This window comes from Mustela nivalis (assembly GCF_964662115.1).
Source record: "Mustela nivalis genome assembly, chromosome: 10".
Taxonomy (NCBI): domain Eukaryota; kingdom Metazoa; phylum Chordata; class Mammalia; order Carnivora; family Mustelidae; genus Mustela; species Mustela nivalis.
The window spans coordinates 32,465,638-32,492,798 of NC_139029.1; the positions used below are offsets into that span (position 1 = coordinate 32,465,638).

The window sequence follows — 27,161 nt, forward strand, 5'->3', positions numbered from 1 at the left end:
TTGTGTGACTGACACTGTTGTGTGCTTGGGCCAAGCTTGCAGCTAGGGCCCTGCCCTTGAGAAGCTCATGGTCCCTGGGGGAACAGATTGCATCATGGGAATGCAGAGCAATTCACTAACCTCTTATTGATTGCCGACTGTGTGCCAGACACTGGGCTAGGCACTTTCAGCCAGGCTGCCCTGCTTCCTAGGGGACTAGCTAGGACTGCTAGGACTGCTGTATGGAAGAGGCAGCCCTCCCCAAAGGAACTGCCGAGGTTGAGCTCAGCATCAGCTCATCTGAAGCAGCTGCTGTCCCGAGCTGAAGTCACAAGGTTGGGGAGTTTAAGGGTCAAAGTCAGATGAGTTCCAGAAGAGACTGAGAAGGGGCTATCTGAAGTGGGTTTTGAGGAACGAACAGGAGTTTTCCAGCTGGACAAAGAGCTCTCCAGGCAGAGAATATAGTGTGAGTGAAGACTCAGAGGTCTTGAGGAATTCTAAGGTATAGCAGATCCCAGAGGGCCTTTAATGTCTTGTAAGTAGTTGTAACTTTATTCTGAGAACATGGAAGGGAGACGCCGAAAACGTAAAGCTTGGGCTGGGGCCGTGGAATGTGCTAGGATCATACTGACGTTTCCAGAAGAGGATTCCGTGGCTATGGGAAGTGGATGGACCCAGAATGCCCGGTGAGGAGGGTGCGAGTGAGAAGTGATGGTGGCTTGGATAGGGCAGTAGCATGGAGCCATCAAGAAGGCACATTTAGGACGCCTGGGTGGCTCAGTTGGTTGGATGACTGCTTTCGGCTCAGGTCATGATCCTGGAGTCCCGGGATCGAGGTCCACATCGGGCTCCCAGCTTCACGGGGAGTCTGCTTCTCCCTCTGACCTTCTCCTCGCTCATGCTCTCTCTCACCTCCTCTCTCTCAAATAAATAGATAAAATTTAAAAAAAAAAAAAAAAAAAGAAGGCACATTTATCAGGACAGAACAATCTATTGGACATAGAGGTAGAAGAGGGGAAGGAAGATGTAGGGGTCCAGGTTCCTGAGAGTGACTGGGTGGGGCCTTTATGCCCTGCAACGTCACTGAGCTGGGGATGGGGAGGAGAGGTAGACTGGGGGGTGGGGGGAGATAATGAACTTGAGGTCATGGTTGGACACGATGTCTTTGACATGCTTGGGACATTTGAGTTCCTTTGTGGGCAGGGGAGACATCCAGGAGGGGGCTCTGGAGTTTGTGAGAGAAACCTGGGCAGAGGAAGGGCAGAGATGTCTCTCAGAGAGTGCTGGGCTGTGCTTGTCAGTGGCTAGGGCAGGCTCTGGTTCCGGACTGCTGAGGCACCCCTCCGCTGACTAGCAGTGTGACCCCGAGCAAGTTGCTTAAGTCTCTGAGTCCGTTTTCTCCTTTGTCAGGTGGCGTATGAGATAGTTCCGAGCCCGGTGGGGTTGTGGTGAGGATTAAGGTTGGGTATGCAAGAGGTGCTTAGAACAGGGCCCGGCCTCTAGCGAACACGATAACTCAATGGTATTAACAGGCAGTCCTTCTGGTAACCATCAGCAGAGGTGGTACAGACCCACGTTCCTCAGACGCATGGGGTGAGGGCTGGCGAGGGGTTGCCTTTAAATCAATACCGTGTTAAGGTGAGGGCACCCGCTCTCCTAAAGTATTTGCCGTCCTGAAGTGAGGTTCGTGGGTTGGGGGAGCTCAACCAGGAGAGCGTCTGGCCCCCAGCTGCCTGCCTTCGTTGTCGTCCGTGGGAGCGTGTGTATTGCTAGGGTGTGTTTGTCCTTCTGGTGGTCTGGAGTGAGACTGGAGGCCTCAGTGTGCCCCATCCCCACTTCCCCCCTCCCCACCCAGGCGTTGGGTGTCTGATGAGGTGCGTCTGAGGTCTGGATGCGCAGGTCTCTACGTGTCCCTCACCTCCAGATCTGAGAACAGGGGCGTTTGCTGCTCAGCAGTGTTTTGGCTGCTGCTTCTGGGGACCGTCTCCGGTGTAGCCACAGGACCTGCCTGGGCACTGCTCTGGAGGGGCCACAGCATTTCTGGTCCTGCTGCCAGGCAGGCATCCAGGTGTGGCACATGCCCGAGAGCCCTCCTGGGGGCCAGCTGTGGGTGGGTGCCAAGGCCTCTTACCTGATCCTGATCGTTGCCGCCCACCTCCGCACTTCCGAGGCCTTTCTGGGGGCCAACGAGGAATTCCAGACTTGGGTTCGGTACCAGTTAGGCCCTTTCTGAGGAGCTCTCCAGTTGGCCTTCTGGGTGTATCTGGTGGTCCTGATTGTTCTGGCTTTGTCCCAGGATAAGTGTAGCGTGGTTCTGGGAGCTGCTGCGTGATTCTGATTGCCTGTCCAGGCTGTTTTGGGGCCCCTTTGATCCTGGACTGGTGTGGTACCAGGTACTGTTCTGGCTGTTCCAGAATCCTGCCCTTCTGTGTGCTTTAAGGTCTTCCCCAATGCAAAGTTTTATCTGTTCTCTGACCCACCCACCTCTGGGCCATTTTGAACATATACCTCTCCCAGGTGTGACTCCTGGTCAGTTTAGGTCCATGCCCCTAGTGCCAACTGGCTTAGGGGACCCTCCCCATTCCCTGCCTCAGACTCTATCCCTCTGCCCCTGGGTCCCTGAGCAATGGAGGAGCCAACAGTCCACATCTGGCAGCATGAGGCCCCGGCGGGTGTCCCCAGACAAACCAGCCTTTGAGTCTAGGACGTGGAAGCTGGTTTGTCTGGCCAGACCTGCCTAGCAGCCTATGTGCTGGGAGCAGCGGCCACAGGGAACGCTGTAGAAACTCAGTGGACCTGGGGAGGGAGGTGCACAGCCCTTCTGAGGGTCAGGGCTATTGGTTCGGGCAGGGGCAGGGGCCAACGGCGGCCCAAGAGGGGGTGAGCTACAGGGTCCGCCCGGGACGGTGGTGGGTTGGTGAGGCCCGTCGTGGTCCTTTATGATGGCCTTTCCATCCGTGAGGACATTCTCCGTGGTGGCAAAGGCGGTCAGTCTCAAGGGAGGACAGTTCCCAGGTGCGGGAGGCTGGCTGGGTGTTGTTGGCGAGGCCACCCTCTGACCCCCATCCCTGAGTGTCTGTTTTGGGAGAAGGCATGGGGCAATTGCTGTGTTCCAAGTGGGCCCCGTGGCGCCAAGTCACTGAGCGGTGGCGAGGTGGTGACAAGACTGTGTGGGCATGTCCGACCCCCCACCCCCACCTGGGCTGGCGCCCACGCTTCTGGAGGGAAGAGCCAGGCTGTGTGGCTGTGTGTGTGCCAACGGAGGAGGCATCCAGGGGCATACCTTCATTTTAAAAAATTATAGAGAAGCAGAATGTCAAAAATAAATATTGCTGCTGAAGCTTCTTTGAGGGCTGCGCGTATGCTGGTGTGGTTCTTCCGAGCTGGGGTATTCTCTGTGCGCTCATTCATGTATTCATCCACTCATTTAGCATATCCTGGGGGAGCACCTACTACGTGCCTGTTCTCTGCTGGGGGCTGGGGACACGGAACTGAGCTGGGCACATGCCCAGCTTGTGGTCGTGACTCGGCCACCACTCAGCAATTGTATAAAAAAAAAAGAAATTCGCGGGGTGCCTGGGCAGCTCAGTCAGTTAAGCATCTGCCTAACTGGTCATGATCCTGAGGTCCTGGGATCGAAACCCACGTCAGGCTCCCTGCTTGGCGGGGTGCCTGCTTCTCCCTGTCCCTCTGCTGCTGCCCCAGCTTGTGTGCTCTCTGTTTTTCTTTCTCTCAAATAAATAAAATCTTTTTTTTTTTTTTTAAGATTTTTATTTATTTGTTTGACAGACAGATCACAAGTAGGCAGAGAGGCAGGCAGAGAGAGAGGAGGAAGCAGGCTCCCCGCTGAGCAGAGAGCCCGATGCAGGGCTCGATCCCAGGACCCTGGGATCATGACCTGAGCTGAAGGCAGAGGCTTTAACCCACTGAGCCACCCAGGTGCCCCAAAATCTTTTTTTTTTTTTTTTTTAAGATTTTGTTTATTTGACAGACAGACAGAGAGATCACAAGTGGGCAGAGAGGCAGGCAGAGGAGGGAGATGCAGGCTCCCTGCTGAGCAGAGAGCCCGATGCGGGACCAAGTCCCAGGACCCTGAGATCATGACCTGAGCCAAAGGCAGAGGCCCAACCCACTGAGCCACCTGGGCGCCCTTAAAATCTTTTTTATAAGTTTAAAAAAAATTGGTGACTTTTGTGGCCACTACTCCTAGGCAAAGTCCAAGCGTGTAGTCTGGGACACCACAGAAGATCTCCCTGAGGAAGTGCCATTGGCTCCGCAATCCACGGGGTGCTTGGCAGAGGCATTTGGGCAGCGTGTTTCGGGCACTGACAGGGCTGGAGACTGCACAAAATAGGGCACATTTGAGGATCAGAAGAGGAGGTTCTTGTGGTTGCCTGGCAGTGGGGCACAAAGGTGGGAGGGGCCTCTGCTCTGCTGGAAGGGTCCCAGAGGGGTCTAACTGGGGGGGGCTCGCTGGGGGGCTAGCTGCAGGATTGATGGGGGCTTAGTCTGCGTGTTGCTTGCAGCATACTTGGGTACCTGGAAGAAAGCCCAGCACATAGTAGATGCTCAGGAGTCTTGAAAAGAGTGAGTGAGCGAGTAGAGACGATGGGCATTTTTACTGAATGGGGAATGTCCTGCATGAATAGTTTCAAAACCTATTTTTTTTTCCCCCACCAACAGATTTTGAATGTCTTTCTGTGTCACTATCTACTCTGCTGTGCTGACATTCTTGGTGTTTTCTCGTGCTTTCCTCTCTCTCCAGGAAGGAGCGGAGACCCTGGTACCCTCCCCTCAGTGCTGGTTGTCCAAGAGTGACTGACGTGAGCAAGCAGAGACCTGGTGAGTGTGCCCCAAAAGGTGGCAGGAGTGGGGTCACAGAGGGGTCCTGTGGCCAGGCTGAGTGGCTGGGACTGTGATGCAGGCTGGCGGGGAGCCGTGGAAGAGTTGCCACTGGGTACATGACACGGTCCGGGGTGCACACGGCTGAGGGATGCTGAAAGACCAGGGAGGTGGTGATGGAGGTGGAGAGAAGGGACGTGAGTGCCATATAGGGACATGGACGAGATGGGACATGGCGAAGGGCTGAATGTGGCACATGAGCGGGGAGGGGAGGTGTGAAGGGTGATGCCTGGGTTTCTGGCCAGAATGCTTGATGGAGGTGGGTGGGGAGTGATATCCAGCTCGTCAGCTGCTGTAGGTGTGAAATAGGCTTCTGGGTGACGTTCTGGGACTTAACACTGGTATCTGTCTGCTTCTCCATTTGTTCCCGTCAACTGGAGGCTGTGGTAGAGAGAGCAAGGCACTCCCGAGATCCGGGCACTTCCTTCCCTGTCTCTTTCACTTCTCTCACTGCCTTTCTGCGGGAAGCACAGAGCAGGTGGGTTGGGGTTGGAGATAGAGCGTGGTGAGCCTTGGGTGTCCAGCTAAATAAAGACTCTAGACTTTTTCCTGTGGGTGGTACGGAGACATTGAAGGTCCATGCGTGGAGAAGCATCAGCCGTGCGTCCGTCTCTCCGCTTGCCCACCCATTCAGTCCTGAAACACTGTCCGTGCATCTGCTAAGGAATCAAGCAGCAGAATGTGCTGGAGGGCCATGACTGCCTTCACGTTCTTATAAGCTGGGGTGAGGGAGCCTGTTTGTGGGCAGGGTGGACGGGAGCAAGCTGAGGGAGGAAGCCCCCTGAAGAGGGCCACGCTCCTGGGGTCTCACTGGCATGTGGTGGTTGGAGAAGAGCAGTAGAGCAGTGCAGATTCTTTGTATTTTTTTCTTTAAAGATTTTATTTATTTGACGGAAGGAGACACAGCAAGAGAGAGAGCACAAGCAGGGGGAGTAGGAAAGGGAGAAACAGGCTTCCCGCTGAGTGGGGAGCCCGATGTGGGGCGCGATCCCGGGACCCTGGGATCATGACCTGAGCTGAAGGCAGGCACCTAACCAGCTGAGCCACCCAGGTGCCCCGGGCAGTGCAGATTCTGACTTACTGCCCAGTTGGTTGTGTGGGGAGAGGAAAAAGGAGAATTTGAGGAGGACTGACTGGCTTGGGGGACCAGGTATGTGGTAGTGCCTGTCACTTAGAAGGGGACCAGGGGGTGGGGATGGTTCTGGGGAGGATGAGTTCTGGTTGGGCCATTTTCCCTAAGCTCCTGGAAGGCCCAGCCCTTGGCTGTGTTGTTCAGGGCCCAGCAGGGCCCACTGAATAGTTCTGCATAGTCAGCGGATCAGAGGGGTCATGAGAGATGGGTCTGGCCTAAGCAGAGAAAGGGAATGAGCATGTATTGGGGATCTGCTAGGGGCCAGGTCCTATGCATGACGAAGTGGGCATTGGGATAAGGTGGAGGGTGCAGCAGGAAGGCTGTGTCACAGGTGGGAAAGGCCGGATGGGGAGGCATGTGTCTCTTCACCTGTCCATCCTCAGATGTTGGGTCTGACCTACCTGGGAGCCCCATTCGCAGCAAAAAAGGTGCCTGAGAGTAGAGTTCTCTGTCTTGTAGGGAGGCCACTTACTGATGGCCTGTGTGGAGGGGTGTGGAGGATGTCCTGTAAGTCCTGGCTTCCAGAGGCAAGGCTGACTTTGAGAGGGAGTGGGACATGCTCTACGATCCTGAGGCCCGGGGACAATGGATAGAAGAGTTAAGCCAGACTGGGATGTCTTTGAGCGGAGGGCCCAAGGTGCTCACTGGCTTCTGGAGTAGGCCCTGGCCTACGTCAGCAAAGGATCTTGCTGTCTATACCAGGGTTTTTCAACCTCAATAGTACCAACATTTTGGACCAGATAATTCTTTGTTGCAGGGGGCTGGCCTATTACTGTAGGGTATCTGGCAGCATGCCTTGTTTCTGCCTGCTAGTTGCTGGTAGCACTTGCCCCTCACCTCCAGGCTTGGTAGTAAAATATGTCTCCACACATTGCCCGTTAGTCACACGGGGGTTGGGGGCAGCTACAGAATCACCTTGGATTGAGAACCCCCGTTCTGGGGCGCCTGGGTGGTTCAGTCGTTTAGCTCAGGTCATGATCTCAGGGTCCTGGGATCGAGCCCCACATCGGGCTCCTTACTCAGCGGGGAGCCTGCTTCTCCCTCTCCCTGCCTCCTCCCCTGCTTGTGCTCTCTCTCTCTGTCAATAAATAAATAAAATCTTTAAAAGGAAAAGGATCCCTGGTCAACACCACCTCTTGCTGCCTTCACTAAACTTGGGAGGGTCACTTGGGGGATTCATAGGGATGCGTCATTCGAGCTGAGTTTTGAGGGGTAAGCGCGTGGCTGGGGGCAGGAGAAGGGCGTTCCTCCCGGTAGGGGGATCAGCAGGTGCTGAGGCCTGGAGGTGCTGGGGAGCACTCACCCCAGGGAGGTTCTGCTGCCTGAGGGAGGGTGCCAGAGGGCTGGTGGCTTGGTGGGGCTATAGCTGTAGGCAGGTGCCTCTGCTGGACCTCATGCCGCTTGCAGAGGCTCTGGGATGCACTTCCTAAGTTCCCCCTCCATTCCCCAGGGAGCCCAAGGAGCCCAGGGCTATAAGAGGGTAGGGGGCCCCACTGTGGGAGAGTGGGCCGGCTGTTACAAGCTATGCTTACAGACTTTGGCCACCTGGCCGGCTGAGGGAAGCTGCCTACTGCTGCCTGCCGCCTTCCCCAGGGTTGGGGTCGAGGCTGAGGCTGATTTATTCCCGTCATAATCCCGCGGTCGGTTTGGTGAGAGTTGGAAACATGTTGGTTTTCCTTCCCAAGTGTAACAAGGCCTGTTTCCGCCTCCGCGGCCGCTGCTGCAATGCCACGCAGTGAACTGTCCAGGACATGACAAAAGGGCTCGGTTAGCTGCCCGCGGCTTTGAACGTGAGCGGCTCCTGGCTCTCCCTGCCCTCCCTGCCCTCGGGCTTCTCTTACCCAAGCATTGGTCTCTCCCTTCGGGGGCCCTGGGGACCCCTCCTCCTGTTGATGTCCATTTTGGGGCCCCAGCCTCCAGGGAGCCAGGGTCCTGCTCTGGGGGTAGGGAGCCATAGGAACAGGTGGTATTTGGAGACTAATTAATATTTGTGAATAATAACACGTGCCCAAGGGAAACAAATCAATCTGTGTTTGCATATTCATGAAGAGGACTCAGAATGATCCCAGCTGTTCTCCAGCCAGGGATACCCCCCACCACTGTTGTCTCTGGCGTAACATGGTCTCTCAGGGCTGGGGGGACCCATTGAGGCTGACAGGGCTGCTTAGGTCGGGCTGCCTGGAGGTGACATGGCCTCTGTGTTACATACATACTGTGTTACATACTTATTTGAGTCTTGTGGCTTGGTGTGGTGCCTGCCCCTTCCTTTTTCTTCAGAGCAGTGATTCGCAGGGTCTTTGATTTTGCAAACCAGTACACTTTCCAGAAGTACTTGGGGCTCAGACACGGGAATGGCAATTTTTTATTTGGCCAGGTAAAGATGTTATAGAAAATACTGCTATCTGCTACCATACTTATTGCACACCAGAAAGGACATTTTAACACCAAAACACAATTTGAGAATAAAGGACAGTTCTTCCCAAGAAAGGGCATTTGCCAGCCTTACACTGACGTAGCAAAGGAAGGATGTATCCAAACCATTCTGAATGTAGAAAAATTATACCCAACTATATTCCTATAATGTCAGACGGTAGGGGGCTGTTTTCCTGCCCCAGTATGTCAGTTGGTAGGACCAGTGGGCCACAGTGCATTTCAGAGACGAGCCTTCGTTAATGTCAAGAGCTCAGGCCTTGTTCTCGTCTCAGTTGTGAGAAACAGACTCAGCCAGCCATGCTGCGGGGAGTGGACACTTGGCTCTTAACACTGTCGCACTGGATTCAGAGGGTGCTCGGCGACCCCAGCAGGGTTAGCATCAGCCTCACCTCCCTGCTCCTTTCCCACCTTCTCCCCACAGGTGACCTGGAGCACTCTGGGGTGGGGACAGGGCCAAGGTCTAGACTAAGGTGAGGCCCAGGCATCCAGGACTTGGAGGAGGGGGGCCCCGGGGCTGGGGGCCGGCTGCATTTCCAGAGTCGGAGGTGGGCAGCAGCTCGCTCTCGCTAGGAACTGGTGACCCGAGAACCCCTGGCTTAGATGGCAGTATGGTTGCTGCAGCAGTCCTCTGAGAATGTGTCTTTGCCCGTGTGTTCCCAGTGTTTCCAGTCTCTGGGTAGCTGTGTCCTTATGTCCACGGACCTCTGGGAGAAGCTCTTTGGAGAGGGAATGTCTTTGTTTTCAACTTCTCTACCTTCGTCTGTCCTGCTTTGTGTATCTGGATAGTGTGCTAATATCCCCAACTTAGATACACAAGGGCCCTTGGAGTCCCCAAGTCAGTGTCACTTGTCTTTCTCACACTGGGGAGGGGCTTATCAGGGGCCCCAATTCTTTTGACACCCATGGCCAGAATCATATTCTAGACTGCACCACAGGACCTCTGTTCTGGAGTTAGGCCCCCTTGATGGCTGTCCTGGGGACTCCCGCCCCTGTAATGTCTGTCAGGTAGCTCCACCCCCAGGATGTCTGCACCTTCTGTCTACTCTCCTCTGATGTCTGGATTGGACAGCCGCACCTCCACAATGTGCCCACCCAAGAGTTTAGGGATCTGATTCCCATAGCCAGACAGGGATACGCCGCCATGAGACGCGTGCTGGGGCGTTCCATGCCCTGTTTGCCGGGCTGTGCGCTTGTGCCTCCATGATCTCCCTTCTTTGTACCTTTGTCACCTTTAGTTCATACCAGGGAGATCTGCCCCCATGTTGTGAGTTCCTGTGGCTTCCACCCCCATGGGGTCTGCCCCAGGGAGGGGGCTCCAAGCCTCTCTGTGAATATGCTATCGTTGCACACTGTGATACTGGGACTAGCCCCCTCTGCCCCGTCTTTGGTGCAGCAACCCACCCCTGAGCTGTAAATCCATGGTGTCTGTACCAGGGACGACAGGATGACGTGTCAGGGGGCCACAGCCTGGCCAGTTCGCTGCTGTATGTCTGCCTTAGAACTTGAATTCTATTCTTGGTGCCATGGCTTCACCCCAGCACTGTGGCATCCAAGCTCAGTGGGACCTCTGTCCCAGACCAGCTGTACCAGGCATCATGATGGGGACCCCCTCTCTCCTGGTCTCCACCACCAGAACTTTGCGATCCCTGAGGGGAACCCTAGGCATGGTGTAAATGGGACCGGATGCCCACTGTGCCCCTTCAGCTCTTTTGCCTTTGCTTCGTAGTTGCTGTCTAAGGCTAGTAGCCAGCTCTTGGGACAAAGGACATCTCCCGCACTTTGCCCTCTGTGCTCAGCCCCGACCCCACTTCCCAGCCCTGCCTGTTTTGTCTTAGCACCTCTGCTTACCTACCGCCCTCCAGTCTTCTGACCTCTGACTGTCCCCGTTGAGAAAAGAGTTCGAGTTCCGGGGAGCAGAGCCGTCTTCGAGCCCGGCCCCGGCACTTCCTTGTGAATCCTCCTCCCACTGTGGGCCAGCTGGGAACTGAGTTTAACTTAGACTCTCCCCCCAGAGTCCCTGGGACCACTGTGGGGTGCCCGGGGGTGTTCGTCATCACCCCGGCCCCTCTGCATCCTGCTGTGCTTTCAGAGCATTATCAAGGGGCTTCTCGTGTGCCAGCCGCCTGCTCAGAGTGAACTGTGAGCAGTGCTGGTGGGAGCTGTTGTGGATTCCATGAAGCCCCCTGCAGGGGCATCATCAGGGCTGTGGAGTGACAGCAGTGCCCTCGGTGTAGTCGGTGTGCTGTGGCCGTGCTGAGGCTTCACACAGGTGCCTGGCAGACTGGGAGGGCACACCTGCCGGAGGAACCCTAGGAGCAAAGGCCTGGGAGGCGTTCCACCAGTCCCAGACACAGCCTTCCCTGTGTACAGGTGCCTGGCTCAGGCTGGCAGGTGGTTCTGAGCAAGCAGCTCCCAGAAGCTGGATCCGCCCTGGGCCACTAGGGCAGGGGCAGAGGAGGTGCGGGTGGAATCTGAGGGTCCACCACCCCTATCCGCATCCACACCAGGGCCTCCCTGGGGTTTCCTCTTGGAGTGGGAAGATGCCATGGGAATTGGGTAGGACGAGGGTGGCCAGGCAGGGCAGCTACGACTTGTCAGGAGCATGTCCTGGCGAGCCTGGACGGGCTGTGGCTTTGGCTTCAAGCCTCTGATACCTGGATTCTGTCTGCTGTTAACAAGTTTGTGCTCTGGGGCCTGTCCTCCGCATGCGGGGTCTGGCCCACTCCTCCCTCCCTGCGGGGGCGAGAAGAGACAATGGGTCCCCCTGGCTGGATGGGTCTGCTACCTTCTCACTGCTCCCTGTCTCTGTCTTATTTTGTTTGGTCTGTATGTCTCTGTGTCTTCTGACCCTGTTTCGCCATTCGGGTCTCCTAATGGAGGCAGGTTGGAAACTCAGTCTGGGACAGAACAGCCCTGCCCATCCTCTGGTCTCAGTGGCCCCCTGCCCTCCTACTCAGGTTTAGAGAATGACCGGAAGGCCTCTTGTGCTGTCTCCCTATGGTGTGACTGTTGGGTTGTCCTTAGGGTCACTGAGGTGGGGGGATCCATGAGGAGCCTGGGTGGTCATCGCACAATCCGAGGTCGAGGAGGGGGCTGTGTCGTGGAACCGGGCTCTTGATGGTCAGTGAGGATGAGCGGGGTCTGGGTGGTGAGTGGGGGCTAGGAGGTGGCACAGGTGGGCGGTAGGGGCCTCGCTGGATACCGGCTAACTGGCTGTGCCCTTCTCTCCATCACAGGTTGATTGTTCTGGGCTGTGGCCGGCCCTGGTGCTGGGGCTCTGGATGGCCCCTGAGCCAGCTCCAGGGAAGATGATGGTGCCCCTTGTGCCCGCGCTTGTGATGCTTGGTTTGGTGGCAGGTGCCCATGGTGACAGTAAGTCTGACCCGTCAAGCTGTGCGTTCCTCCTAGCAGGATCCTAGGGTGGGGGATAAGGGGCAGCTAGGGCAGCTACTATAGGAAGCAGGATCCTTAGACACCCCCCCTAGGCCCCCTGCTGTTAGAGAACCTCCCCCAAGAAGTACTTCAGCACTGTGCTTCCTAGTAACTGGCCTGTGGAATGCCTGCATGTACCTTAAGGCACTCTAGGGTGGGGCATGGCTAAGTGTGACCCCATTTTATGGAACAGGGGTGAGACATGTCCAGGATTCATGTGGTCATCGGGTGACGTGCTTAGGCGTGTACTGTGTCTGCCACTGCAGATCTGTCCAGAAGATGCAGTGTGAGCTGTGTCCGAGTTGAGTGGGAATGGGAGGGGTGGCACACAAGCGATGTGCACAGGTGTGTGAATGGGACACTGGTGGAGTCCACAGGTCCAGGGAGTGATCAGAAGCCAGAGGCCCCATAGCCCTTTCCCTGGGCTGGACCCTGGGGTTCAGATGTGGGGACACTGAGCCCCTCCTTCCCCTTCCCACTGCCTTCTAGGCCAAGGGGCAGGAGCCCTCTTCCCCAGCCTCTCGGCCTAGGGAATGCGGGGAAGATTGCACCTGGTCAGTAGGAAGCTGGGCTGTGTGTGTGTGTGTGTGTGTGTGTGTAAGTGAGATTGTCCCCTGCCCAAATCCAACTCCGAACTTTCATCCCTTTCCTGCTGCCCTTCCCCCTGCCTGGCACTATGAGACTGGCCGCAGCCCGCCCCGTCACCATGGTTACCACTGCTTGGTTACTGGTGGGAGGCGGAGCACAGGGCAGATTTAGCCAATCTGCACACGGACTGGGAGGGGTGAGGTCGGAGCCAAGGTCCCCGGGGAAAGGGGCTGTTCCCAGCCTGTCCGGAGCCCAGAGGTGGCCAAGGGCCAACCTGGGGGTCAGCGGGCCATAGGGCTTCCCTCACCCCCCCAACTCCCAAGTATCTGGGCACAGATCTCTCTCCTTGCCCCACCCAGGAGGTCTTTTCTTCTAACGGCTCATTAATTATTCAGGACCAGATCCTGGAGAGGGGTGGGACCAGGACACCCCGCCCTTTGTCCTCTGAGGCTGGGCCCTGGTGGGGCTAGTAGGGCTGGGGAAGGGGAGCCTGTTCCCCCTGAGGGTTGGGGGAAGGGGCAGTGAAGGTCAGTGGGAGTTCTGAGGTGCAGGCCCACGTCTGGGAGGGGGTGATCTCCAGGCCTGGCTGGGGCTGCTGGGGAGAGCTTGCGCCCACATGGGCAGGCTGGGGTGGAAGTCACTGGGTGTGGCTCTGACGTTGGCAGGGTGGCAAAGGCTTGTCAACACTCAGGTGTGGACAGTCGCTCTTGGACACTGAAGTACTGTCCTTGCTCCCCGACCTCACCCTGGACAGTCTCGTGGCCTTTGGACAGGAGGTCGAGGGCCAAGGGAGGAACACCCAGCTGGCCTTGCAGACAGCACACCCTGGGAGACTAACTGCTTTCCCTTCTTCCTGCAGACCGAACGTGCCCTGACGCGTCCCCTCATCCCCCCAGACCTGTTCCTCTTTCTGTGTTCACTCTTCTGGCGAAGGCATCACCACCCGCCCCACCTCACCCCCCCAAACCAAGTCAGAACCCCAGGGCTGCCTCCCTGTCTCATCCCCTATGTCCAATCCATCACCAGCTTCTGTTTCTCACTTCTAAACATCTTTGGAATGCATCCCCCTTCCCCTCCACTGCCTTCACCCAAGCCACCCTCAGCTTTTGTTTGGGTTTTTACACAAAGTTGCCTCCCCATGGCTTCCCTGCCTCAGTTCCCCCCATAAGCCATTCTTCTTTCCAGAGTAAGAGTCTGGTTGAAAACGAAAGCCTATGTTGCCCCTCAGTTTAAAATCCCTCACTCAGGGCGCCTGGGTGGCTCAGTGGGTTAAGCCTCTGCCTTTGGCTCAGGTCATGATCTCGGGGTCCTGGGATTGAGCCACGCATCGGGCTCTCTGCTCAGCAGGGAGCCTGCTTCCCCCTGTCTCTGCCTGCCTCTGCCTACCTGTGATCTCTCTCTCTCTGTGTCAAATAAATAAATAAAATCTTTAAAAAAAAAAAAAAAATCCCTCACTCTCCTCCCCTGTTGCCTCCAGGATCAAGCTTAGGGGTCTCAGTGCTTCTCAAGGCTCTGCATTTTCCAGCTTCTTCCAGCCTCATCCTTCACCCTGAGTCCCACCCCGCGCCCTGCCGTGCTGACTTCTCTGTTGCCCATGCACTCCCCAGGCCCCTGTTCCTCCTGATGCCTCTGCTCGGAATACTCTTCCCTGACCAGTTCCTGTACCCTTCCTCCAGCAGTCTGGAGGTTGGGTCATGGGCCACTTGAGAGGCAGAGTGGAACAATATTTGGAGCAGAGTCCCAGAACCTCCATGCTGGTCCCCTGAGAACCCAAAGCCCAGGGTCTGGAAGGTAGGAACCAGCTGGAGATGCTGAAGTAGGGTGAGTGGGGCTCTGTTCCCAGGCAGAGAGCCACGGGAGAGCGGCCTAGGCTGGGAGCCGTGGGGACCTGGCCCCTGTCTTACAGACCACCCTATGCCGTGTATGCTTTTGGAGCTGTACCCTTCCCACCGTGGCCAGGCTTAGGGGCTTGGGAGCCTTCTAGGCAGGGGTGACTGGGCAAACGTGGACGGAGCTGCCGCAAAAGGTAGGGCAGGCGCCCCCAGAGAATTGACGACCGGAGCAGTGAAGCGCGGAGCGGACAAATGTGTTTCTATAGGCCTCTTAACGAGACAAATGAATGGGAGCCCTGGCCTCTGAAGGGAGCGGAGGGAAGAGGGTGGAGAAGCAGCTGCCAGGAGTTAGCCCAGAGGCCCCAGCGTTGCTGCCGAGTCAGCGCAGTTGGAGACCGAGGCACGCGGGGCTTGGGCAGTTCCCCGAGCGCAGGGCTTTGTGATTTCTCAGGGAAGCGGCTTGTGGGGCTAGAGGCAGTCCTGAGCAGGAAGAGGTTTCTCTACTGCCCTAACGTGCAAGTCAGGTGCCAGGTGGCTGCACAGGCCTGCCTTTGGACCCCGCAGTGTGAGGTCTCTGGCCTGTGCTCTGTTGGGGAGCAGCATCGCACAGAGGTCATGACCTAAGCCCCTGGTGGAGGCACTATGAGGCTTCCTGGAAAAAGGGAACCCTAAAGGGTGACTGGACATTTGCTAATGGGGGGTTGGTGCCTAATGGGGTGAGATGTCGGGGCTGGGGAAAGGAACGGCCCTGGGCTTCTCCATGGAGCTCAGGAGAGAGCCACAGGTTGAAAACCATTTGTCCCCAGACAGTGTGGGACAGAGGCAGGGATGCAGCACAGATGATCAGCTTTGAGCGGGGTCCCTGGTTACAGCCCAGGGACTTGGAATCCTAAGAGCGTGGAGCAGGATGCCCCACTGCGGGCGGGGTGGGGGTAGAATATGGGGGCAAGGGCCCGTGTAGCTGAGGGGGTGTGTGTCCTGTTCTACCCCTGCCCTGCCAGCCTTGTGGTAGGCAGGGCCACCAGGTAGGTAGGGCCTGCTGGCCTGCCTAGACTCTGCCCTCTGTGGCACTTCCGGCAAATTGCTTGCTCTCTCTAGGCCTGTTTCCCTGTTGCACAACGAGAGTAATCATTCCTACCTGGAAAGGTTAACTGAGGACCCATGTTCAAGGCACCTGGTACCTGGTGTGTGGTCCCTCGATCCAAGGCCATGACCCGGGGCTCCCTGTGTGTCCCCTGGGAACTCAGGGCTGTCTCTGAGCAGGATCCCCTCTGGAGAGCGCCGGGAGCAGTCATAGGAGCCAGAGTTAATGAGTCCCCAGCTCATTAGACCGTTCATGGCCTGGGAACTCCACCTCCAGGAGCTCCCTCCCCTGCCTCGCTGTCCCTCACTCCCTTGTGGCTGTGTGTCTGTTTTCTGCTTCCGTGTACACCCATGTGCACGTGTGTGTATGTACTCCACAAGGAAAGCACGAGATAGCAGTCTGTCTCCCGGTGGAGGAGCCTCCAAGGGGGCCCACTTTGGCTGGCTGAGCACCCGTCACCCAGAGGCATGCCCACCCCCTCCCCAAGCTAGCCCACTGGCTTCCTTTATGAGGCCACTCATTCCCACTATGCCTGGGCTCAGTGGCCTGCTTGCACAGAGTGTCCCCGGACATACTCTGGGAGCTCTGCCCAAAGAGATGTATGGCGCCCAACCTCCATGCAGTGAGGAAGGGGTCAGGAGGGGTACAGATAGTCAGAAGTTCTTCAGACCCTCTCTGAACACCAGCTGAGAGTTGGCAGAAGGCCGAATGGTCAAGTGGCCTGACGTTGATGGCATGCCGGTGGCGGTAGTCAGTCTGTGTAGCTGTGATCAGTGCTGGAATGGGAACCCCAAGTGCTGCCGGACACAGGGCAGGCTCCCACAGGGAGTGGGGTACAGGAGAGGGGCAGGGCACACAAAGGCAAGGAGATGTCCATCGGCCTGCCCTGTCGGGGCAAGTCCCCCAGGGCTGAGCTGTGTGCCAGGCACAGTACTCGGCCCACGGTAGGTGTTCAGTTTGGAAACAGTCAAGGAAGGTGAGCCTGGAGAGGTTAGCAGGAATGCGTCTGGGGGACGGCAGCAAGGGAGACTGCAGTCAGCACAGAGATTATAGTTGGGGAGAGACCTGGTCAGATGTGTGCTCCCCAGAAGTTGGCCTATGGAACCAAGAGGGCAAGGGCTCAGCAGGGCTTTGGGACAAGGACAAGCTGGGCTTTGGCTGCAAGGTGGGTGCGGAGACCCTGGGTGGGAGTGGGAGTGGGAAGCTGAGACTGGAGGGAGGGGAAGTCTGCCCCCTGGGCACCAGGCTTGGGAGGCGCTGCCAGTCTGGCCGGTGGGTGGGCTGGGCGGGTCACTGGCTCCTCTCCAGCCTCCAAGGGGGTTCTGCCTCCTCTGTGGCCCCAGGCCTTGGGCCCCGTCCAGCCTCCATACAGTGCTCAGGCCTTTTCCCTTCTCCCTGCTCTCTCCTCTCTTGTGACCAGGACCTGGCTCTCCTCCCCAGCTTCTGGCTCTTTGTTTGGTGGGGAGGCCCCGCCCCCAGGCGCACTCTCCCGGCCATTCCAGTTCAGCAGGTTCCAGCCTCTGGTTTCTGCACGTCCAGGCAAGAGCTGAAGAGGGTTTGGTTTCTACCCTGCGCTGCTTTCCCTGGTGGAAGGGGCGTCTCCCTGGTGTGGAAGGGACTGCAGTCTCCATCCTCCTCAAGCATTCCCTTGTTGGGTCACTCCTTCATTTGTTCCACACCCCTGTGTGCCAGGAGCTAGGTCGGGCACCGGGGACAGGGCAGGAAGCAAAGCAGGCATGGTGTCTGTTCTGCCCTGGGATATTGTTCTAGGTGGGGAACCAGCTGTGAGCCACATACTAGCCCCAAACATAGGAAAAGTAATAACCTCACACACAGACTATGTAATAAGCTGGAGCAGTGCTATTACAGAGGCAGAGGGAGTGACCAGAGAGCTTCAGACCAGGAACTGAGCTAATGGAGCAGGAGACAATGACAGGGAGACCAAGGAAGGTTTTCTGAGGAAATGATGCTTAAGCTGGGAACGGGAAGGCAAAGAGGATGTCTAAGAGGTTTGTGACAGCAGGAACAGCTTATGCAAAGGCCCTGAGGCCTCAGGGAACATTGTTTATCCAGGGTACGGGAAGCCAGGGCTGGGGCAGGGGAGGGGGGGCATGATGGACAGTGGCTGGGGTCAGACCTGGCAGGGCTCTGTCCACCATGAAAAGACTTGAAATTTTGTTTTGATAGCAGTTTTTTTTTTTTTTTAAGATTTTTATTTATGTATTTGACAGACAGAGATCACAAATAGGCAGAGAGGCAAGCAGAGAGAGAGAGGAGAAAGGCTCCCCGCTGAGCAGAGAGCCTGGTGCGGGGCTCGATCCCAGGACCCTGAGATCATGACCTGAGCGGAAGACAGAGGCTCAACCTACTGAGCCACCCAGGTGCCCCTTGATAGCAGTTTTAATCAGGAGTGAAGCAGTTCACTCTGGCTGCTGAATGGAGACTAGACTGGAGGGGACAAGACTAGAGACAGGAACACAGCTTGTTGGGCTGGTGGAGTGTCCAGTCAAGGGAAGGTGGTATCTGGACTAAGGTGATGGCATTGCAGGTTGAGATCCATGAAGCTGCTGGTGTGCAGGTCCTCAAGTGTGGGGGAGGGTTGCACCGAGTGTGGGGGTGGTGCACGCCCATGGAGCCTGAGTGGGCAGAGTCCTCTGCGAGAGGACCCATCTGAAAGGACCAGTAAACAGTGACAGGTTCTGCAGAACACCATAGAATGGGAAAGTCTGGAGCCTCCTTCAGAGTGCAGAGGAAATATGAAGCGAACTGAAGTTTCTAGAGGCTCTGTTATCCCCAGGCCACTCTGGCTCCCACCAAGGCTGCCCCTGGCTTTTCTGGCCCATCTGCCTCCTGCCCTCAGTTCTAAGGGCAGTCAGGTGGGGCTTAGCTTCCATCCTCCATGGAGCCTTGGGTGCTCGTGCTAGAAGATGAGCTTAGGATTTAGAACACCAGTCAAACCCTAGCACCCCCCAACGTCACTGTGACTTGTCCGTTGCTTAGCCTTCTGAGCCACCGGCTCTCCATCTCAGTCAAAGATGCTAAGACAACCCACGTTGTTGTTTCAAGACTAACAATATGAATGAGAGTCTGCACAGACCCTTGGGTCACTAGCACCATTTTGCAGATGAGAAAATGGAGGCTCAGAGAAGACGAGTGACTTGCTTAAAAATTACATAAAACCCTCCCTGGGCCCCGGGGTGCTCAGTAAGGTGGCTCCCTTCCTGCTCTCTGTACCTGCAGCTGTAACTGCTGACCCAGTGGTCCCCGGATCCCTCCGCTCCTCGGGGACTGCGCCTGGCTCTTTCCGCTGGACCCTGGGTCAGCACCTCTCCCTCTCCGCTGCCTCCTTCCCATCAGCATGTAAAGGTTGTCCCTCATGTCTTAGGAAACCAAAAAAGAAACCAAGATGCAAACCTCCCTTGACCCGTCATCCCCTCTAGGCACTGTCTTTTCTGTACCTTCCTGTTGTAGCCAGTGGCCTATACACGGTCCCTGCACCCTTTCCTCCCCTTCCTCGATTCCCACTCACTCCTCCACCTTCTTTGGTCCAGCTCCCCACAGCATGCCACACACCCTGCCACAAGGCCCCTCTCTTCTGCCCCAGGTGTCTTGGAGTCATACAGGCTTGAAGTCAAGTCTCAGATATGCCCCTCACTGGCTGGGTGACTTTGGGCAAGTGACTTGACCTCTCTGAGCCTGTAAACTGGGAATAACAATAGCGAAGGACTAAATGAGATGAAGTTCTTGGTGCAGCGTGCGTGCTTTAGGGAGAGAGTGTCATCATGGCGCACACACCCATTTCTGTGCCAGGGATGGGGTCAGGTCAGGCCGGGGCTCATCAGCACTGAGCAGGTGGTCTGAAAGGTCATTTCTCACGGTATTAGCCTTCCTCGAGCTGTTCATTGGCCTGATTAATAGGAAATGGATCCTCTGTCAGGATTAACGAGGCATTGCTATGTCTTAATGAAAGCAGGTTTCTCTGGTCTTGTGACCCTGGGAGTGGGGCTCACAGGGACAGGTGTGCCCATTCAGACCTGGTGGGCATACAGAGGTGATGTGGGCAGGACAGTACAGTGGCTGGGACCCTTCTTCCTTCCCCTCCCCCGCCTCCCAGTGGCCACCTTGGGGGAGATGTACAGGCCAGCTGTGTCAGAAGGCAATAGCCAAGCTAGTGGGGGCGGGTGTGGGTGCAGATTTACAGGAAAGCATTCACCTGGGAAGACGTCCAGAGACACTTAAGAGGTGGAATGTCTAGGCCTTTCAGGACTGCTGGTTATGTGGGGGCCGAGAGAGAGGAGGAGTCACAGTTTCTGGCTTGAGCTGTGGGGTAGATGGAGGTACCATCACCCAGAATGAGAGCAGTGGGGGAGGGACAAGTCTGGGAGAGACGCTGGGGCTCTTTCCAGGCAGCTCTCTGCATGCCTTTGTCCTGGAGCTTGGAATTGGTGGGGGGGATGGGAGACAGAGTGTAGCCATTAAAGCCTGGACTCTAGACTCAGAACTCCTGGGTTCAAATCTCAGCTCTGCCACAAACCAGCTGTGTCATGTTGGATAAATCCCTTAACCTCTCTCTGCCTGGATTTTCTTCTTTATAAGCAGATGTAATTATAGCCCCCACTTCATATGCTGCAGCTCTTTGAATAGTGCCTGGCACGTAGTAAACACTTAATAAGGGTCAGGTGTCACTATGAGTATTTTCTTTCTTTCTCTTTCTTTCTCTCTCCCTTCTTTTTTAAAGATTTACTTACTTATTTTAGAGAGAGGGGGAGAGGTGGGGAGAGAGAGAGAGTATATTTCAGACTCCTCGCTGAGTGCAGAGCCCAGTGAGGAGCTTGATCTCACAACCCTGAGATCATGACCTGAGCCGAAACTAAGAGTCAGATGCTTGACCGACTGAGCCATTCAGCTGCCCTTAATATTTTCTTTATACATCTTCTTGCCACCACCTCCCCCCATGACTGTGGAGTGTTGGCCATCTCTGTAGGACTGTACCGTGGTGACTTGGTGTCTCCGTTTCTCCAGGCAAACCTGTCTTCATTAAGGTCCCTGAGGACCAGACTGGGCTGTCAGGAGGAGTGGCCTCCTTCGTGTGCCAAGCCACAGGGGAGCCCAAGCCACGCATCACATGGATGAAGAAGGGGAAGAAAGTCAGCTCCCAGCGCTTTGAGGTATAGCCTTGAGTGGGAAGGAGCAGGCGGGGCTCATGGTCTGCCTGGCTTCTTCCAGGGCCTGGCCCTACATTCCCTCTCCTTCATCTCTCTGCTCGGGGGCCTTTTGGATGTGGGAGGATGTCTGAGCTGGAGCGGGCTGTGACCCTGTGTCTGTCCTCTGGCAGGTCATCGAGTTCGATGATGGGGCAGGGTCTGTGCTGCGGATCCAGCCATTGCGGGTACAGCGGGACGAAGCCATCTACGAGTGCACAGCCACCAACAGTCTGGGGGAGATCAACACTAGTGCCAAACTCTCAGTTCTCGAAGGTATGTGCTGGGGAGCCATGTGGCATGGTGGGTGGGAAGAGTGGCGCGTAGGAAGAGCCGGTCAGCCAGCCCTGACCCTGCTGTGAGCTGGCGTGTGTTTGGCAGAAAGGAGAGCTGGCCATCTTGGCATCGGCAAAGGTCAGATGTGGACAGGGATGGTCAGCGGCTGCGGCAGTATTGTCTAGCGTGCGCCTGGTGTCTCTGTATCCTCCCACGGAGCCATGCCATTGCTCTGGTAGGGTCTGAAGTCTGACTTGACGTGTGGGTCTGCAGTTGTCCAACATTTGAGTTACGTGGCTCGTGGCCGTGGATGTGATTTTTCTGTGGAGCCTGGCAGGGGGCTTCAGAGAGGTGTGTTCCCTGTAGCCCTTAGGAACAAGGGCCCCAGGCTGGGGACTGGGACTCTATGGATTTTAGTGTCTTCTCACCTCCTGGCTCCTGCCTTCATTCACAAATACTCCCTAATGCTGCTGTGAAGTCCAGAGGGTCATCTGACCTGGGCCCTGCCCTTGAGACAGTCTCCAGTAAGTTTTATGGGGGCAGCTAGGGGAGTACAGAGGAGAGGAAACTGTTGTCTGAGCTGAGCCCGGATGGTAAATGGGAGTCAGGGTCGGGGCCTAAGCAGCACATCCCAAGGCCCAGAAGCCAGAGAGAAGGGAGCTTTCAGGGAGCTCCGTTGTTGGTTCGGCTTGGGGGGAGTGGGTGGAGTTTGAAGGCACAGAAAGAAGGCGGGAGATCTGGAGAGGCTGGAGGGCAGATCACACAGGCCAGGGCTGAGAAATGAACACTTTCCTGGGGGCGCAGGAAACCGTGGGATAGGGAGTGACACACTCAGCCCCCAGCCACGGTGGAGTCATCAGCCTGAGTATGTCTGTGTGTATTTTCAAAACATAGCCTTGATTGTTGCCCTTAAAAAAAAAAAATTGCAGTAACAATACCTGTTCGTTGTTGAAGATTTGAGAAGTAAAAATCACCAGTATCCTGCCTCTACCAGTGACACTTGGTTATTTCCTTAGGGTCCATTTTCTGGGCAGACATTGTGTATATAGTTGACCCTTGAACAGCATAGGGGTTAGGTGTGCTGAACCCCCACCCCCAACACCTCTCACTGCCAAGCTCTGGAAAATCTGCATATGACTTTTGACTCTCCCAGAACTTAACTACCAAGAGCCTGCTATGTACTGGAAGCCTTACCAATAACATGAAGTCAATCAGGATTGCCTGGATGGCTCAGTCATTTAAGCATCTGCCTTTGGCTCAGGTCATGATCTCAGGTTCCTGGGGAGGAGCCCCATGTTGGCCTCCCTACTCAGCAGGGAGTCTGCTTCTCCCTTTGCCTCTGCCGTTGCTCATGCTCCCTCTCCCCCCGCTCAAATAATATAAAATCTTCGATTAAGACATGTCTCGTGTATGTATTATATACTGTATTCTTATGTTAAAGTAAGCTAGAGAAAAGAAGATCTTACTGAGAAAGTCATGGAAAGGGGCGCCGGGGTGGCTCAGTGGGTTAAGCCTCTGCCTTCGGCTTAGGTCATGATCCCAGGCTCCTGAGATGGAGCCCTGCATTGGGCTCTCTGCTCAGCGGGGAGTCTGCTTCCCCCTCTCTCTCTGCCTGCCTCTCTGCCTACTTGTGATCTCTCTCTCTGTCAAATAAATAAATAAAATCTTAAAAAAAAAAAAAAAAAGAAAATCCTGGGAGGGACACCTGGCTGGCTCAGTCAGGAGAATATGTGACTCTTGACCCTGGGGTTGTGAGTTCAAGCTCCACGTTGTATGTAGAGATTACTAAAAAAAAAAAGAAAAGAAAATGATGAGAGTTCATACATTTGTATAGTACTGTACTATATTTATCGGGAAAAGTCCACATATAAATGAACCCGTGCGGTTCAAACCCATGTTGTTCAAGGGTCTGTTGTATAAGAAAAATGGGATCACGTCCTGCCCAATGATCTATAGACTGCCTTTTTTTTCCCCTAAGGTTTTGTTTTTAAGTAATCTCTATACCCAGTAGGGGGCTTGAACTCACAACCCCGAGATCAAGAGTTACATGCATGCTCCACTGACCGAGCGAGCCGGGCGCCCCTCATTTGTAGACTGCTTTTCAAGATAACGTATCAGGAACATTTTCCTCACCATTAAGTATTCTATATCATTATTTTTAATGGCTGTAGGTATCACACAAGGTGCCTTCATTTATTTAGCCATTTCTTTATTGTCTGACACATATGTTGTTCCCATTTTCTTGCTCTTATAAATAAAGTGCTATGCCCTTCCTTGCAGATAAGATGTGATCACCTTCCTGATTATTCCCTTATTCTAGATTCCTGGAAGTGGAATTGCTGGATCAAAGGACACATGAATTTTTAAGCCTTTCAGTATTTCCAGAAGATTGTGTCAGTTTACACTCCCACCAAGCAGGGCACGAGAGGGCCTCTTTTCTGTACATCCTCACCAGCAGTGGGAATTATCATTAAAAAAAAAAAGGTTGCCAAGTTAATAGGCAAAAAAATGTCATCTCAATTTAATTTGCATTTTCTTTGATTACAAGAGCAGTTGAACATCTTTTCACATTGGCCATTTTTACGCTATGGCTTTACGTGTTCGCGGGCATCTGTTCAGTAACTCCCTGGTGCCTGTGTGTCTCCTGTGCTTATGTGGCCGGGGTCCACTTTAGAGGGACAGTGGTTAAGAGCAGGTCTCCTGACCCCTTCCTCTCTTACCCAGTGACCTGGACAGGTAGTGGTGCCACGGAGCCTCATTTGCTCCATCTGTAAACAGGGAGGTGATGCCTATTGCCTGAGCTGGTTTGAAGGATGGAATATGACGTCAAGTAGTTCTTGGAATTCCGGCGGGAATGGTAGTGGCTGGCTGCTGGGCTGGGAGCTGCCGGTACCTGGCTTCCATGGCATCATCTAGATGGTGCAGCCCCTCTGTCCATCCAGGAGTACTGACCTGTGGAGCAGGGACCCAGAGGACAGGCCCTGGGCCAGGACCTCAGTTTCTGTAGCCACAATCAGGGGACAGAGTAGTTCTGCCCCCACCTCCACCCACCGCCCCCACCAACCTTTGGCATCTGCCCCAGCATGGAGCCATCTGTCCTACCCTGGCATTTGGGAGGTGGCTCCTGCCCCAGAGGGCATCTGATCAGACTCTTGGAGGGAAGAGGACCTTCGTGCTAGTGTTGAAAGAAAAGCACCCCCTCTCTCCGGAGTCCCTATTCCCCCGTTCCTTTGTGGGCACTTCTCCCCCTTCCCCACCCCCCACACTGCCCTGGGCAGCCTTATCTTTTAAAGGATCCAGGAGGATGTGGATGGTCTTTCAGGCCCTGAGGTGAGGAGGATTCAGACTTTGTGGGGGTTCCCCTCCATCCTGTGGGGCATTCTTGAATGAAGGTTCCTCTAGCAGGGGCCTGGGGGATGTCTGGGCTATGGGGGGTGTCTGATGAGGTTGGGGTCAGTGTGGGGCAGGTCCCTACCCTGTTAGTGCCCCGTCCCTGTGGGGGTGGGACTGTGGGCCCCCTCCTCCTCCTCCTCCTCCTTCTCTTCCTCCTCCTCCTCCTCCCCCTCATTCTCCTCCTCCTCCTCCTCCTCCTGAAATGCAGCACCCGGAAGACGAAACGCTGACTTACCAGGTTGGTCTGTGTAACCTTGACCAGGCTCCTGGCTTGGCAGCAAGCAGTGAAGTGGGAGGCCTCAAAGGTGCCAGGAGGTGGGGCCCGGAGGAAGCAGCCCAGACTGCGACCATCCCCCCACTCCTCCCGGGCCCCCGGGAAAGGTGTGTGCGGAACAGGATTGAAGGATGGTCTGACTGGGGCTGTGGGCTGGAGCCAGAGGTGAGCCAGGCCTGCTCCTGGGAGGCCTCTACAGGTTCTAAGGAGGCCTGGGGAGAGGAGGAGGCCGGTTTGAGGTCTGGGAATAGGAGTGAGTCCCTTAGGGGTATCACACACTGCACGTACGCCCCAAAGCACACGCACGTGCATACATGCTTACTACGCACTGGGCTGATCAGGGGAGTGGCTGAGGGCTGCCTGCGGCAACCTGGCTCGGGGTCTGAGGAGTCAGCACGCCCCGAAAAGGGAGCCCAGGCTGACGATTTTGGTCCTGTGCCCCCTGTTCTGTGTCGTTCCCCACTAGGCCCAGCCTCCTGATACACGGCTCCAGTGAGCCTCACAGGAACACCCCTTGCTGCTGGAGGCCCTCCACTCCCTGGTCCCTCATCCCAGCCTTTGCCCCCTGGGGCTCCACTGACATGACTAGCACCCCCCACATGTCCATGTGTGGCCCATTGTGGCCCCACGGTGCTCTGTGGGCTGCCTCAGCAGTGCCCGGCACCAGTGGGCCGGGGGCGAGCCCGTCCGGACTGTGACGCGCGGGGCCTGCCGCCCAGTGTTCCTGTCTGAGTGGTAATTGAAGCCATTAGCGCGCCAGCCTCTCCCTCGCCTGGTAATGGCAGGAAAAGCTCTTCTCACTCCGCACTCTTGAGGCAGCGGCTGAATCACTCCCCCTCCAACCCGCCCGCTGCCGCCACTGAGACAGAGAATCTGACATTTTCCCTCTCGAGGAAGGGGGAGGGGAAGCAGGCTTTAATTCTTGGCCTTTCCTCCAGGAGGTTGTGGGGGGGCGGTGAGGGGCTTGGAGCTCCTTCTGGACAGTAGGATCTGCCTGAGCCGGTGGGCTCCAGGCCAGGCAGGACAGTGGTCAGCAAAGCCCCGGAGGAGGCCAGACAGCAGAGATGTGGGCAGGGCCCTGGTGACTTGGGTAGGTTCTGGGAGGGCTGCGGAGTGGGTGGAGGGGGAGAGGTGGAGGGCTGAGGGGGGAGCCCAGGAGCAGGAGGGAGCTGTTTCTGACTCTGTCCTGGGGGGACCTGACTCTGACTCCACGTGCCGCTGGTGGCAGCACTCCCTTTATGATCAGGGACACAGCAGCTGACCTGCACCCCGTGTGTGCTGCAGGTGCCCCGTGTGCCCTGGGTACAGCAGTGTGTGGGATATGTGGCATGTGCTGCATGTACAGCAGGGGGTGTGTGGCAGGTGTGTGCATGTGCACGCACGCACTCCCATCCAGCCCCACAGGGAGGGGTGGTATATCCAGCAAGCAGTGTACATTAGGTAGTGCCTGTGGGTGTGTGCACATCAGGGTGTTTGTGGGGCGTGTGGTATGGTGTGCGTGGCAAGCAGCCAGAGCTGAATGTGTGGGGGTCAGTCTGACCCTGGGGGGGATGGTCAGAGAGACTGTCTAGCCTCATTGTCTTTTTTTTTTTTTTTAAGATTTTATTTATTTATTTGAAAGACAGAGATCACAAGTAGGCAGAGAGGCAGGCAGAGAGAGAGAGAGAGGAGGAGGCAGGCTTCCCGATGAGCAGAGAGCCCGATGTGGGGCTCGATTCCAGGACCCTGGGATCATGGCCTGAGCCGAAGGCAGAGGCTTTAACCCACTGAGCCACCCAGGCGCCCCTAGCCTCATTGTCTTGGGGACCCATGGGTTTCCTGCTCAGAGCTGGAGTTCAGCGGGACAGCTGGACAGACGAATGTGGGACAGAGCGGTCAGGCTGACCCGTTCTCCAGTACAGTGGCTCCCCAGCAAGTCTTCTGCAGCCAGGCCAGGACGGAGGGTACAGAGGGATCCTGCTTAGATTTTGGGAGCCCTTCTTTTCCTCCCCTCCTCCTACCAAGGCTAGGCTCCCTTTCCCCAGTTTCCACCCGGCCTCAATGCCTCCTGATGGACTAGGACCATACCGTCCTTGGATGCCAAATGGGCTCAGGGATCCAGCTGCCCACCTGGAGTGTGTCTGGTCTTCCTCCTTGTTTTTTTTTTAATTTATTTATTTGATAGAGAGAGATCACAAGTAGGTGGAGAGGCAGGCAGAGAGAAGGGCAAAGCAGGCTCTGCTGAGCAGAGCCTGATGCGGGACTCAATCCCAGGACCCCGAGATCATGACCCGAGCCGAAGGCAGAGGCTTAACCCACTGAGCCACCATCCAGGCGCCCCTGGTCTTCCTCCTTTGTGGCAGGCTTTGGGGGGTGCCAGCTGATAGTCGAGTGGGACAGAGACTGGGGCAGCGGGGCAGTCAGTGCTGGGCCTGGACCCATGAGTTCTGCAGTGGCTCTGACCCTGGCTAGCTTTGGGACATGTGGGGTGATGACCTATCGAGAACTCACCCCCCACTCCTCACCCCCATACTCAGTCCCTTTGGAAATAGCCCCAGGGACAGGAGGGCTGATGAGCAGCCTGTGACCCTGTCCTGAGATCATGGGCTGGGCTGCATCTGGAGCAGAGTTGGTAAGGGAGCTTGCTTTCAGGATG

The 27,161-nt window shown here is 56.0% G+C and overlaps 1 protein-coding gene and 1 long non-coding RNA gene across 8 annotated transcripts in view; one reads left to right on the forward strand and one right to left on the reverse strand.

Annotated features, from left to right (window-relative positions):
• The window catches only part of PTPRF (protein tyrosine phosphatase receptor type F), an 86,638-nt gene that overhangs the window by 2,793 nt on the left and 56,684 nt on the right, over positions 1–27,161 (forward strand). For all 7 annotated transcript variants that reach the window (XM_082687192.1, XM_082687194.1, XM_082687193.1 and 4 more), the window contains exons 2-5: positions 4,745–4,821; positions 11,683–11,818; positions 20,405–20,550; positions 20,718–20,859. In XM_082687192.1, the coding sequence (XP_082543318.1) occupies positions 11,728–11,818; positions 20,405–20,550; positions 20,718–20,859 (379 nt within the window). In that variant the 5' untranslated portion in view covers positions 4,745–4,821; positions 11,683–11,727. The remainder of the gene's footprint in view (positions 1–4,744; positions 4,822–11,682; positions 11,819–20,404; positions 20,551–20,717; positions 20,860–27,161) is intronic.
• LOC309842679 lies at positions 23,360–25,637 on the reverse strand. The gene is made up of 2 exons (XR_014299730.1): positions 24,488–25,637; positions 23,360–23,811 (listed from the first exon to the last, which is right to left on the reverse strand). It is a non-coding gene; the product is annotated as an uncharacterized lncRNA (long non-coding RNA).